Below are 12,500 nucleotides of genomic sequence, written 5' to 3' on the forward strand. Positions count from 1 at the left end.
CTTGATCATATTATTATATTACAGGATATTTCTCAATAGTATGTCAATGTCAACATTGTGGAAAGAACCAGGCCTTGAGCCAATAGCCTACAGATAGATTCTACGCCGAGAACGAGAACAATACTCACGACAGAATATTTATAACCTGGAGGATTAATCTTAATCGTTGTTAGCAGAGGTTGCTCAGTTATTCTTATTGCTGGTAAAATGCCAAAACTACTACCATGACATTTTTGCAAACCTCCTACTAAAATTACAGTATAATGTTTTTCCCGCCAAAATGACGCTGGTTTAGGGTGCTCACTGTTGTTCTATGAGAAAATTTCACACTATGTAGTCGTTCTTGTCCTAGAATCTAAAGCTTTCTAATGACCACAAGGTAGAGACCCAGTCTACTAACCACACCAACACTTGTGCTCTTTGTTATAAATTATTTATAGATTGAAAGATATAGGGTCCATACAACTACACGTAGCTACGTGTATGACAAAAATGATGACGAAAATCACTATCATAATTGACTCTTCATTTACAAAATTGGATTTTGCCAAGTATGCATAATACGTATCATACTCAACCTTGTGACCAACAAATCTGTAAGCTCGCATGTGTGGCTTAAAATGCCAGACCATGAGACTCGAATCCATTGAACCGGAAACTGTAAAAAAAGAGAAAGAAAAAAATACAAGGCAATGGTAAATTAGAAAAAGGTTAAGGAAAAATAAAATTAATTATAGCAATAATATTATAGTTCAACACAAATTAGAATGAATTACAATACTTTATTATTCCACTATTATGCCATTTTACCATTATTATTTGGTCAAGAAAACACCCAAAATATGAGACAGTAATACACTGTAGTGTCAGGGTTTGACTGGTTGAAGAACAGAACGATTACAGACGGAATGGAAGTTTTTCAATCAAAGAAATTGTTTTCAACACAATGCAAAGCCTGAGAATTTAGCTTGTTATCGCTTGTCACTTGTCATTTCGTTTATCCAATCCAATAAAGGACATTTGGCTGGCTTTTTGTGCTGTTTAGAACACTCGCACGCGCCCTGAAGGACAGATTATGCTTTTTTTTTTTAAACACTCTTACGAACTAAAATCGAAGCAAAAATTAATAACACCTTTTTTGTTGTGGAATACACCCTGTAATAAATCTCTTATTTGATTGTTTAACATATACTCGCAGACATTTTGCTCCTTGCTTGTATTATGACTCGCCCCTGTGGGCTTGGAAAAATACATGTACTATGCAACTCGTAAAATATCCATGCGTATTATATGTAAAACCATCGAATAAGATGTATGTATATTGAAAATAATGCTGATTGAGCTTACTGCTCAATTGCTGGATTGTAGGACACGATTACGGCGAAAGGGTGTAGAATGGGTGATTTTAGTCCCTGTTGATCTTCCCAAAAAAAATAAAATAGATGAAAGTTCTTTCAAGCAGATTGTGTACATCAGTTAAGTGGACAACTGTATGTAAATTGTGACACAAAGTGCCTTTTGTAATATATCTTTAAAAAACACTCACAGAAAAGCTGTAAGGTGCAATTCACTACATGTAGAACAGCTACCAAAAACACCATAAGCTATTCTCAACATCCTTCTGGCTATACTCTTCCTTCCTGTTTAAAGCTTTATGGTTGTGTTCAAAGAGACAAGACACAATGGCTAATCCATTGCACTGAAGCTCAGAAAACCTTGAACTTCAGCTGTTGCATTTTGAGGAAAAGGCTAATCAACCTTAAAAGACTAAAACTACAAACAGCAATCTTATACATAATTATGGTAATTAGTTTTTGGCTTTGAAGTTTGCTCACATCCTACAGGTGGTCACTTCACCATTGTTTACTTGGAGAGACCTGGGCCTAATTAACCCTTATTCAAGTTCCAGGTGACAACATCAGCTGGCTGTTTGATATGACTGCGATTTTTATGTTACAATACATCATTTTAAAGGTACTGTTGGTAAGACTGCTCTCTGGTGGCTCAGTTGGTTGAGCACCGGCCATGCGGGAGGTCGCGAGTTCGACTCCGGCCAGAACAACACTCAGGGTCTTAACAAAGCTGAGGAGAAAGTGCTGCACCCACAAATGGTTAAACTTTCAGGTGTCCTCGAGAATATAAACCATAGGCCCAGTCTCACAAGTACATGTATGTTCCATGTTAGTAAGTTCCCTGTGGGATGTTAAAGAACCCACATGCTATTCAATAAGAGTAGGGGATGAAGTTCCTGGTGTTGTGGCTGTCCTTTGTGAGCGTATGGATGGGTGGGTAATTAGCAGGTCCTCATCAGCTGAAGAGCTACCAAAACTTCAACCTGCTCAAACGAATAAATAACAAACAAACAATATTTGGAGGACTTTTTATTTTATTCAGCCTATTGAGAGTTTCTATGAATAATTATAATGATATTGGTACATGTGCTTATAATTACCGGTAATCAATGATATAAAATATATTTTCCTTTTCATACCTAGCTGTTTCATGTTGGGATTAAAATCAACACTGGTCACTGTGTCTCTATGTTGCTTAAAATGTCGTTCAAGAGTTGGATCCTCCTACAATCACATACAAGACAGGTGGCTTACTTCAGCATGTCATGATCAGTTCAGTTACACAGTCATGTTCAAAGACACAAGACACAGAAGACATGATTGTGTTCCTGAAGATATATGAAGTCAAGTTCACGTTCACACAAGACTGTGTCTTGGAAGGTCAATAACCTAAAAGAGGAAAGAAATTATACAGAATACATACCAAACTAGATGCCATCACCAGAAGAGCTGTTATCGCTCCAAAAAACACTCAGTAAGGAAAAAGGTTTAAAAAAGGCCGGCCGTTGTGTTATGATCCTAGATACCTCATGTAGTCCCTATTATTGTGTAGGCACAAACAGTACAGACTGTGGTTCCAATATGGCGACCGACATAGCATAGCACATGGCATTAAATGAGAAGTATTCATCGGAACAGAAGAAGAAAATGGACAGAAGAGATCAGTACAAGAGTTGTGGTGTTAACGTAGTGCCCTTGAGAAATAAAAGACGTGATCAGGAAGTGGAACTTCGGAAGGAAAAACGCGAAAAACTCTTGAGTTCGAAACGCATTCGCTTCTCGGAAATTGAGAGCGACTGTGATGGAGAAGACTACACTGCGGATCAAGTGAAAGACCTTGCCAGAGCTATTCAGAAATCAGATAATAACAATTTAAACAATCTAAAAATCCTACGAAAAGCATTTTCTCAAGGGAGCGAATTGATAAGTTGTTTCCTAAAAGAAGACAATAGTTTGAGAGCTATGGTTGGACATTTGACGTCTAACAATGCCCATTTTCAACTTGAGGCGGCTTGGTGTATTACTAACTTAGCGACAGGAGTGCATGAGGATACCCTGAAAGTACTGAAAGCATCTGCTGCATATCTTATCACATATCTTAGTGGACAAAACGTACAACTTCAGGATCAATGTGCCTGGGCCTTAGGTAACTTCTCTGGAGACTCACAGGAGTGCAGGAATATCTTACGAGCGCAGGGGATTGTTGTACCGATGGTCAATCTTCTTAAGGTAGTCATAGACCAATTTCGATATATTAAAATTCAGTTGAAAACAAAAGGCGTCATCTCGAGGCTCTGGGGAATCCTTATATTTATTCCCCAGAGCCTCGAGATGATGTCTTTTGTTTAGGACTGAATTTTAATATATTAAAATTGGTCTATTAAGCAGTGATTTTTTTAGAAAGTGTTGAAGTGAGTCCCAGGGACTCACCCCATGAAAAGTAATTAGTCCCAGACCAAAACTGATGGGTGGCTCTATAAAAGTGCTCAATCTCTTTACAGTGAAACCGGTTGTTCATTTGCACACCGCTTTGCAATCGGCAGTTATTGGTCCCTGGAAGTTGCAAGTTCAAATTTCAACTTACTGCCCGGTGTTTACCTTCCCAGAGTCAGGTAGTTTTTAAATTAAAATATCCACAATGTATCGCCAGCGTGATTGCTTGCAAACCTTGAATTACCGCAAGTTGTGTGAAGTCAATTGAAAACTGTTTGTGTTGTGTCAAATACGCCCTCATTGACCTAAAACAAAACTTACAAGAATTTGATTCAGGACTGTAAGGGGGTTGAAAATATATCAATTTAAGACCACGATTTCTTAGCATTAAGGGCAACTGGTTTTCCACAAAAACTCTTTTCGCCAATACTGGACTCCTCAGGTAAACTTTCTTCCAAGAAATTAATCATTTCAAATCCATTAAATCCATTTGAAGCTGAGGGGCCTTCCAAAATATTAGAGTTATCAATTCCAAACCGACTATGGAGAAGGTTTACAATGTAATTACAGTTTGAGGCATACCATTAGGATTCAAATTTGAAATTTGAACCTTCAACTTGCGCGGAGCAAAGTGCCTATCAGAAACACAACATTGCATGACAATATTGCAAAGTGGCGCGCAAACGAACAACCGGTTTCACTCTAAAATGAGACAAAGCCAGTGTACATGTAGCATGAACTCCTCCAAGCACTCAAACATTTTTTGAAACAATATCCTGTTAAAAAACCAAGCTTGGAAACCTTATTTCGTCTGGCTGAACTGGTTCTCACACTCAACTGTTTTTCATTTTTTGGGGACAGCTACTAGAAACAAATCAACGTTGTTCCAGTGGGATCCAAAATGGGTCCTAGCTACACCAACCTTTTTGTAGGCTATATTGAAAAGTATCTTTCCTCTAACTACAACAAGCCGAAACATGATCTTTACAAACGTTTCATTGATGACTACAGTCATCGTTACTTCATCCAGCAAAAAAGAACTCAACCAATTCATTACTTCAGTCAATTCTTTCCATCCAGCTCTAAAATGCACCTGTAAAATTACTTGAATGTTCACTTGCTTTCCTCGACATTAAACTTTCAGTCCACGGCAACGCCCTTACCTACAAGCGTACACTACAAACCAACAGATTCCTGTAATTTATCTGCTTGCTGCATTCATCCTCGCATCCACAACATATAAAAAATGCCATCCCATTCTCTCAATTTCTTAGACTAAGGTGCCTCTGTGGTGATGACTCCGACTTTACCAGCAAGTGCGACGAAATGTGCCAGTTTTTCAAAAAATGTGGCTACCCTGACTCCGCTGTCACCACAGGCAAACATCGTACCCAAGAAATCAATCGAGAAACCACACTACAAACGATCGTAGATCGTTGACAAACAAAGAGAACAGTGATGAAATGATATACATGTATGAAATGGATCATATATGAACTGCGGATATGAAATCAAGTGAAGCTATGCGAGGATCATAGCTTCACTTGAAAGAGAACAGTGTAGGGCCTAGCGCTGATCCCTGTGGTATACCGATGGATACAGGCATAGTGTCAGAGTTATATCTGTTGCAGTTAATTTTTGTTTTCAGTTAATTTCTGTTTTCAACTAGTTAGTTTTTTTTTGACTAGATGATTTCATTTCCAACTAGTTAGTTTTTTTCTAACTGTAGGTGATTTTATTTTTAACTAAGTAATATTTTTTTCACTAGGTAAAATTTTCAAAAACTGGGTAAACTTTTTTTTCTCTGGTGCTATTGAAGGCCAACAAATTTTAGTGATTAAGGTCAAATGCTTAGCTGAGTGATTTGGGTTACTGAGCACTTATTTTGAATGGTAAGCTTTCATGTAAGGTTAGGGAGACTGCCTGCATTTTAGGAATTAGGGTTAAGCTTCCAATTTAGTGATTAGGGTTACGCACCATTTTATATAAAACAGTTAGCATACCAGGAGGCGTATGACAACTGCAGACTGTCTATAAATATTGCTGATATTAAACAGTATTTAAGTCTAAGCACCCATTTGATTAGCGCTGATAAGCAGTATTTAAGTCTAAGCAACCATTTTAAAATAGTTAGCTTTCAATAAGTGAGTTAGGATTAGTCCGCAGTCAGTGTACAAGTGCGAGACACTGCATTCCATGCATGGGATTGGCATGTATTGTAGTGATTGGAGTAATCAATTATCGGAAGTGTTTAGAAATTTGCCCTGACACCTGGGAGGAAGCTGCCTCCAATAGAAGCAACTGGAGAGCATCGGTGAGGAGATCAATCGGATGCATAGAAGGGAAGCGTCTAGTGGAATATCATCAAGCCCATGAAAGAAGACACACTCTTGCAACATCAACCGGGCATACATGCTGCATCTGTGGGCGGCTCTGCCGTTCAAATGCAGGACTTGCGGCCCACCTACGTAAATGCACAAAAAACCCCTCTGTATAACAGTCATCATTGAATCGATGGACTGCCAAAGAAGTGTTTAGTCTAAAACAACCGTTGTCTTGGTCATTGGGTTAAGAATATTGGTCCCCGGTTATTGGAAGTAAAGCATTCTTTCACTTGTAGGATAAAGGGGTTAGATTGTAAAGAAGCTGTGGTGCTGTGTCGGTGGGAAAGTGAAGTAAAAGAAAGGGTTTACCAAGTGAAGTTGATATGGGAAATTGACCACTGTGAAGAAATTTGAAAGCTGGCATTTTGATTATTAGCCCTTTGTCAGAGCTGAACCCTTTTTTTTGTCTTTCACATAGTAGGACTACTTTTTGAAATGAAAAAATAGTGATATTTTTTTATGATTCCTTTAATTTGGAAATATAACTTGTTTAATACAAGATTGATAAATATTTCTCTCTCAGATTTTCAATTAACAAGAGCAGTATACTACCAGAAAGTAACTACATTACAATAACGTTACAATGGTATTATTATTTGGTACTGCTACAATATGAATAAACTTCAATTTACCTTGAAAGAAAATTTGTTTACTCATTTTGCAAATGGCCTGTTTACATGCTACAGATCCAATCTAGTGGGAGAAATAAGTGATTGGAGTTTTCTAAACTTGGTCACTACTCGGGCAGAATGTTTTTTTTTACATCAGTTACTTTTCCTAAAAGCAGCTACTGTTTTTCACACTTGTGTCCTCTGTGAGAAATTTCGACTATGTACTTGGGACAAGATTTGAAACAGTTCCCATTTTAGAGCTACTTTCTTGATGTTTGCCGTTGCTGTAAGCCCATTTCTTTTAAGTTATCATCTGATGTTCCCAGTTTGTTAATTGTTTCTTTTCAGATCGATCTTCGTGTCCTGACAGGCCGGGTTTCTTCTCTCTTTTTCTTTCAAGAAACATTTGCCCTTCCTGTAAAAATCATCTTTTGAATAACAAGTTATTTGCAAATTCATGCAAATTCATTCCTGTATTTCTCCATAGAAATCGATTTCATTTACGCTATTGCTTTGGCGTTACTCCTCCATTTTATCAGTGCTACAAGATTTACAACATGTGCATGGCTCTGGTGTCCAAATGTAAATAAATTAAAGTTTGGACCGAGAGTGGCCTGGGATAAATAATAAAATATTTAATTATAAATTATGATGAGAGGTTTGCTTGAGTTGCTTGTGTGGTCAAGTGGATAAGAGAGTGGACAGCAGATCCAGAGATAGGGGTTCAAGTTCAAGTTCGGGTGAGTGAAAAAAAAAGTCTTGACAAGTATGGATTGTCTGTGAGAAGTGCTGTAGAAGGGGGTGGGCATAAGGGATATCCAAAGTGGGAGGTAACTGGAAGGTAAGGGGGGATAGATCCGTGAAGAAAGGGTGGGGTAGGATAGGGATAATGGGGGAAGATGAGGGACGGGTAGAACAGAGAAGAGCAGAGTTTTGTTCTTTTTTCATACCCCCTAAAAAACCAAGCCCCTGTTTTTTAACTACACCCCTAAAAAAGGAAAATCCCTTTTTTAGACAGTTGATTAAAAAAAACCTAGTTAAAAAAAATTACCTAGTTAAAAAAAATTAACTAGTTAGAAAAAAAAATTAATTGAAATGAAAAATTAACTGCAACATATCCATTAACAACTGTGTACTGCTTTCTCCCATTTAATTAACTGGCAATCCAACCCAGTGCTTGATCACAAATGCAAAAGTTCGTGCATAATTTCTCCAACAAGACCTGGTGCGAGACACTATCAAACGCTTTGCGAAAGTCTACAAAGGCAACAGCCACTATGCGACCCGAATCAACAGCTTTTCTCTATGTTTCTGAAAGATGAACAAGCAGGAGCTCGGTCGAATATTTCTGTCTATAAGCCCATTGTCTGTCAGAAGCTAACCTATGTTCCTTTAAAGACATGGTCTACCAGGGAGTCATTCACCTCTGATTCTAGGATTTTGCTTGGAATACTGAGTGGCGATATTGGCCTGTAATTTCCTATCTCTGTCGCATGGTCTTTCTTAAAGATCGGTGTAAGCTTTGCTATTTTCCAGCCCGAATAGAGAGACTCACTTTCAATACTAGTATTGAATAGCCTATACATGGATGGTACAATGTCGTCCCCTGCAAGCTGTAGTAATTTAGGTGATAAGTTGTCAGGGCCCGAAGACTTATTTGACTTCAGATCGTTGACCTTCCTGCATATTCTCTGTGGAGAGATCTCGATTTGAGATAGTAGCGGCGGTGACGTGTCACCTCGGTCTGATCTATAAGTGCCTATCTAAAGAGAGGAGACACATCATCAAAGTTCTAAGGAATAACAACTACCCTCTGCGTTTTATCCAGAGTTGCAAGTCCTACCACAACTCTCTCCGTGATCCGTGATCAAGTATTTGTTATGGCAGCACCCAAACTATGGACTGCTCTCCCAAGGGACATTAGAGAACTAGACCCTTTAGCTTTATTTAAGTGTAATCTCGAGACTCATTTCTTTAGAATTGCTCATGGATAATTTTTTTCATAATAAGAATAATTACTATTTCATGTAATGTCATTTGGTTTTCATCTTTATCATATCCTTATCTCCCTATTTTACTTTTTAAATTTTTAGATTTTTTTATTCATTATTTTTTACTTTATATTATTACGATTTAGTCGTTAATTTCTTTCTACATGTATGTTGTTTTAAAGCACACATGATCATTTAGCCATGGAAAATCCACTATATAAATTATTAAATTATTATTAACATTTTTATTTGTTTCTTTATTTACAAAATACCAAAAAAAACAGCAAACTGGTAAAAGTACATTACAATACTACCAAGTACATTACCAAAGTATTATTATTGTTATTAATGTAGGTGAGTTTGTATGTAGGCCAGTTGACCAGAAAGTCCAAATGGGTTAGGGTTCGAAATGTACATATTGACAGTAAATTGTATGGTTTATCAAGTTTATTCTTAACTGAAATTATTTGTTATTTTATTGTCTTGTTGTTTCAGTCCCCTGTTTCAACAGTAGTACAGTCAGCGGCATTTGCTTTATCCAATCTTGCACGAGGAGAACAAGTTGTCGCTGAAGAGATGCTGCATGCTGGAATAGTGTCTTCTATTCTCAGCTTACTCACCCCAGAAAAACACCTGGTAGATGTTGCCGGAGAAGTTGCTTGGGTGCTTTCATACTTAACAGCGAAGCCTGACTGTGTTCCAGTATTTGTCTCGAGTGGCATCATCACCATTCTTGTTCCTTTTTTGAATTCCCTTGCTCAGGAATCACCCCATAACAGCCAAGTAGTGACTCCATTGTTACGAAGTCTAGGTTAGATGACTGATGTGAAAAAGTAGTTAGTACGCATCTTCTTCTCAGTGTTCTTGACAAGAAACAGGTCTTGGGTCTAAAACTGGACATAGACCACTTTCATAAATGGCGAACACCTAGTTACATTCTTTTGTATTTATGTTAATGAGACCTACTGCCCTCATTTTGAAGCAAATATTACTTTGAAATTTGCTTGTTGTAGCGAGGCTAGAAAGGCTTATTAGCATTAAAACAAAACAATATTTTATTTGGCCGCCATTATGAAAGAGGTCTATAGAAAGACACCTGAACCAATGACAGAAGTGATAGTCTTAAAAAGGCAAATAGAAATTCTAGTGTTGACTCCAACCATACCTACTAAAGTTAGCTAGAATACTGGAACTAATTTTATTCTTGTTGTGGTCCATCTCAAACACCAAAATGGTGCTTTTTCAGTTTCAGAAAGTCTAGAAACAAGGATTTCAGTAATTATCCATAGATAATAATTTTCTAGGATAATCAGTGTTATAGGTTTTGCCAAAGGACAAGCCCAGACTCCCTGGAAGTGTGGTTGCTTTTCAGAGTTGATCCAGTATTCTTCAAAACTTAAATCTTGAACTTAACAAGTTATTTTATAATTTTAATTAGTAAACAAGAAAATATTGTGCTTTCTCAGGTAACATAGTGAGTGGACCTGATGAATATGGATCACTAGCTATGAAGAGTGGTGAATTAATCAATGCATTGATGTTGTACATGAAGTCAGCTCATCGTCACATAAAGAAAGAGAGTTTGTGGGTTTTGTCCAATCTAACGGCAGGACCAGCACAACACATTGACATGTTAATTCAAGCTGGAATATTACCTCTCATTGTAGAACTGTTGTCTGCAACATTTGACATCAAGAAAGAGGTTGGTTACTAAAGGCTTAGGGTTAAAAAAAAAAGGAATTTAGTACACATGCGAGAGTGAACAATGCTGGACACTAACAATATTGTCTGCGCTAGATCCCTTTTTTTTCGCAAAATGCCAATAGTGTTCGATTGGTAATTGACGAAACAAGGCTCGCAAATTATTTTTATAGGCACTCTACCCTCGTAAGTTTTCTTGTTAGATAAACCAAATACTGGCTTACATATAACACAAGAATTTTGATGCCCTGTTTCGCAAAATACAATAGCGGTTGATTGGTAATCAACAAAACAGTGCTTAATTGTAATGCTGGCTTTGTCCTGGTACTAACCAATCACTTTTTCAGTGAAGTAAAGTGTCGAGTGAGAAGGGAAACATGATAACATCATAAAAAATGTAAACAAATAGGATTAGGTAAATATCCAAAAAACCAAAAATAAATGAATAAAGAAAAATAAACTTGTATCATTTCTGAATCTCAGAAAACAATATTTTGTTGGAAGTAATTAGAATGTGATCATCTTGCTCTTCAAGAAATAACTTCGATAATTCCAGTTTATTTTTCTTTCTTTGTTTATTTTTCATTTTTTGGCCATTTATTTATATTTTTTTTATGTTCATGTTCTGGGATGCTTTGAAATGTTTTGTGTTGCGAGTTTTGTGGAAGGTCTTTTTAGCCTACATGGCAGGTGCTGGAATAGTTTAGGACACAATGCAGTGGGGAGCGAGAGATTACGATCGTGCGTCACCCATCACCGCGTATCTTCACTTTCGTGGTCAGAATGCTGATAAAAAAATAATAATAGAGAACAAACATTTGTTGCATCTGTAAGCCAGTATTTCGTTTGTCTAACAAGAAAATTTTCGAAGGCAGAACGCCTATAAAAATAATTTGCAAGTCTTGTTTCATCAATTACTAATCGACCGCTACTGGTATTTTGCGAAACAAGGGATTTACATGTAGTAAGGACAGTTTGCAAAGAGATAGCAAAACTGTCATGTCATCTGTAAGCCAGTTTTCGAAGAGAGGTCAAAATTCTTGTGTCATGTGTATGTCAGTACTTGGTTTATCTAACAAGAAAATTTACAAAGGCAGAGCACCTATAAAAATAATTTGCAAGCAGTGTTTCGTTGATTACTATACCGGTCAACCACCATTGGTATTTTGCGAAACAAGGGATCTAGCACAGACAATAATAATTGTTAGTGCCCGGGATTGTTCACTCTTGCATGTGAAATAAATTTCTTTTAGTTTGTTTTGTTTTGTTTCGTGGAATACCGTTTAAGCTGTTGCTAAGTCCTTAAATTATCACTGTATTCAAAACACAATCAGGTGAAATTCGAAATTGAAAAGCCTTGTCAGAGGCATATCTATGAAAGAAGGAAGTGAATAACAGTATGTCATTCTATGGAGTTTTGGTTGTTGAATTTTCATCTTTGTTGAAGTTAAACTTTCGTCAAATCAGATGACAACCCCAATGTTATGAGTGGCAAAGAACGCTAACCCTAGATAAAGATGAGTACACAATCGATTGCAATATTGACGCAAGATATTCTTTTATTTTTTGTCCAGTCAAGATCATTGAAGATACTTTTCCCAGTAAGGATAATTCAATTAAAATAAAGTAAAATAAAATACAATATTATTTCTAAACTATCCTGCTGTACATACATTTATACATTTTCTTTTAATTAAGGCCTTTTAAATTGTAGCTTATTTGCTTATCTATTTATCTATTTATTTGTTGTAAATTTATTTGTAATAAGTATATTGTCACTGAAAAGCCCTGAAGGGGGAGTGTCAATAAATTATTGTATTGTATTGAAAGTTGGACAAATTATTGACCAGTGACTTAATTATCACTTAAATTTATTTCTTGCAACAGGCTGCTATTTGTGTGTGCAATGTTTCCTACCATGGACCAAGTTATCTAAGTACTGTTTTAGAGTTAGGTGTCATGGATGCATTTGTCAACATTCTCAAGTCACCTGACCAAGACACAATTGTCACTGGTCTTCAGTTTGTT

General features: G+C 36.9%; 2 protein-coding genes across 5 annotated transcripts in view; one reads left to right on the plus strand and one right to left on the minus strand.

Annotated features, from left to right (window-relative positions):
• LOC137987694 (POC1 centriolar protein homolog A-like) overlaps positions 1 to 2,916 on the minus strand; it is a 16,941-nt gene extending 14,025 nt beyond the window's left edge. Inside the window, exons 1-3 of the mRNA XM_068833762.1 lie at positions 2,776 to 2,916; positions 2,492 to 2,576; positions 579 to 658 (exon numbers count right to left, since the gene is read on the minus strand). Coding sequence (XP_068689863.1) covers positions 579 to 658; positions 2,492 to 2,576; positions 2,776 to 2,790 — 180 coding nt within the window. The 5' untranslated portion in view covers positions 2,791 to 2,916. The remainder of the gene's footprint in view (positions 1 to 578; positions 659 to 2,491; positions 2,577 to 2,775) is intronic.
• LOC137987693 (uncharacterized) overlaps positions 2,851 to 12,500 on the plus strand; it is a 56,900-nt gene continuing 47,250 nt past the window's right edge. For all 4 annotated transcript variants that reach the window (XR_011120697.1, XR_011120698.1, XR_011120699.1 and 1 more), the window contains exons 1-4: positions 2,851 to 3,581; positions 9,267 to 9,582; positions 10,238 to 10,473; positions 12,360 to 12,500. The exon at positions 12,360 to 12,500 is cut by the window's right edge. Coding sequence is in view for 1 of the 4 variants with exons in the window: in XM_068833761.1 (XP_068689862.1) it covers positions 2,958 to 3,581; positions 9,267 to 9,582; positions 10,238 to 10,473; positions 12,360 to 12,500 (1,317 nt within the window). In the remaining 3 variants the exon portion in view is untranslated. The remainder of the gene's footprint in view (positions 3,582 to 9,266; positions 9,583 to 10,237; positions 10,474 to 12,359) is intronic.

This window comes from Montipora foliosa, unplaced genomic scaffold (genome assembly GCF_036669935.1).
Source record: "Montipora foliosa isolate CH-2021 unplaced genomic scaffold, ASM3666993v2 scaffold_380, whole genome shotgun sequence".
In the NCBI taxonomy this organism is placed as follows: domain Eukaryota; kingdom Metazoa; phylum Cnidaria; class Anthozoa; order Scleractinia; family Acroporidae; genus Montipora; species Montipora foliosa.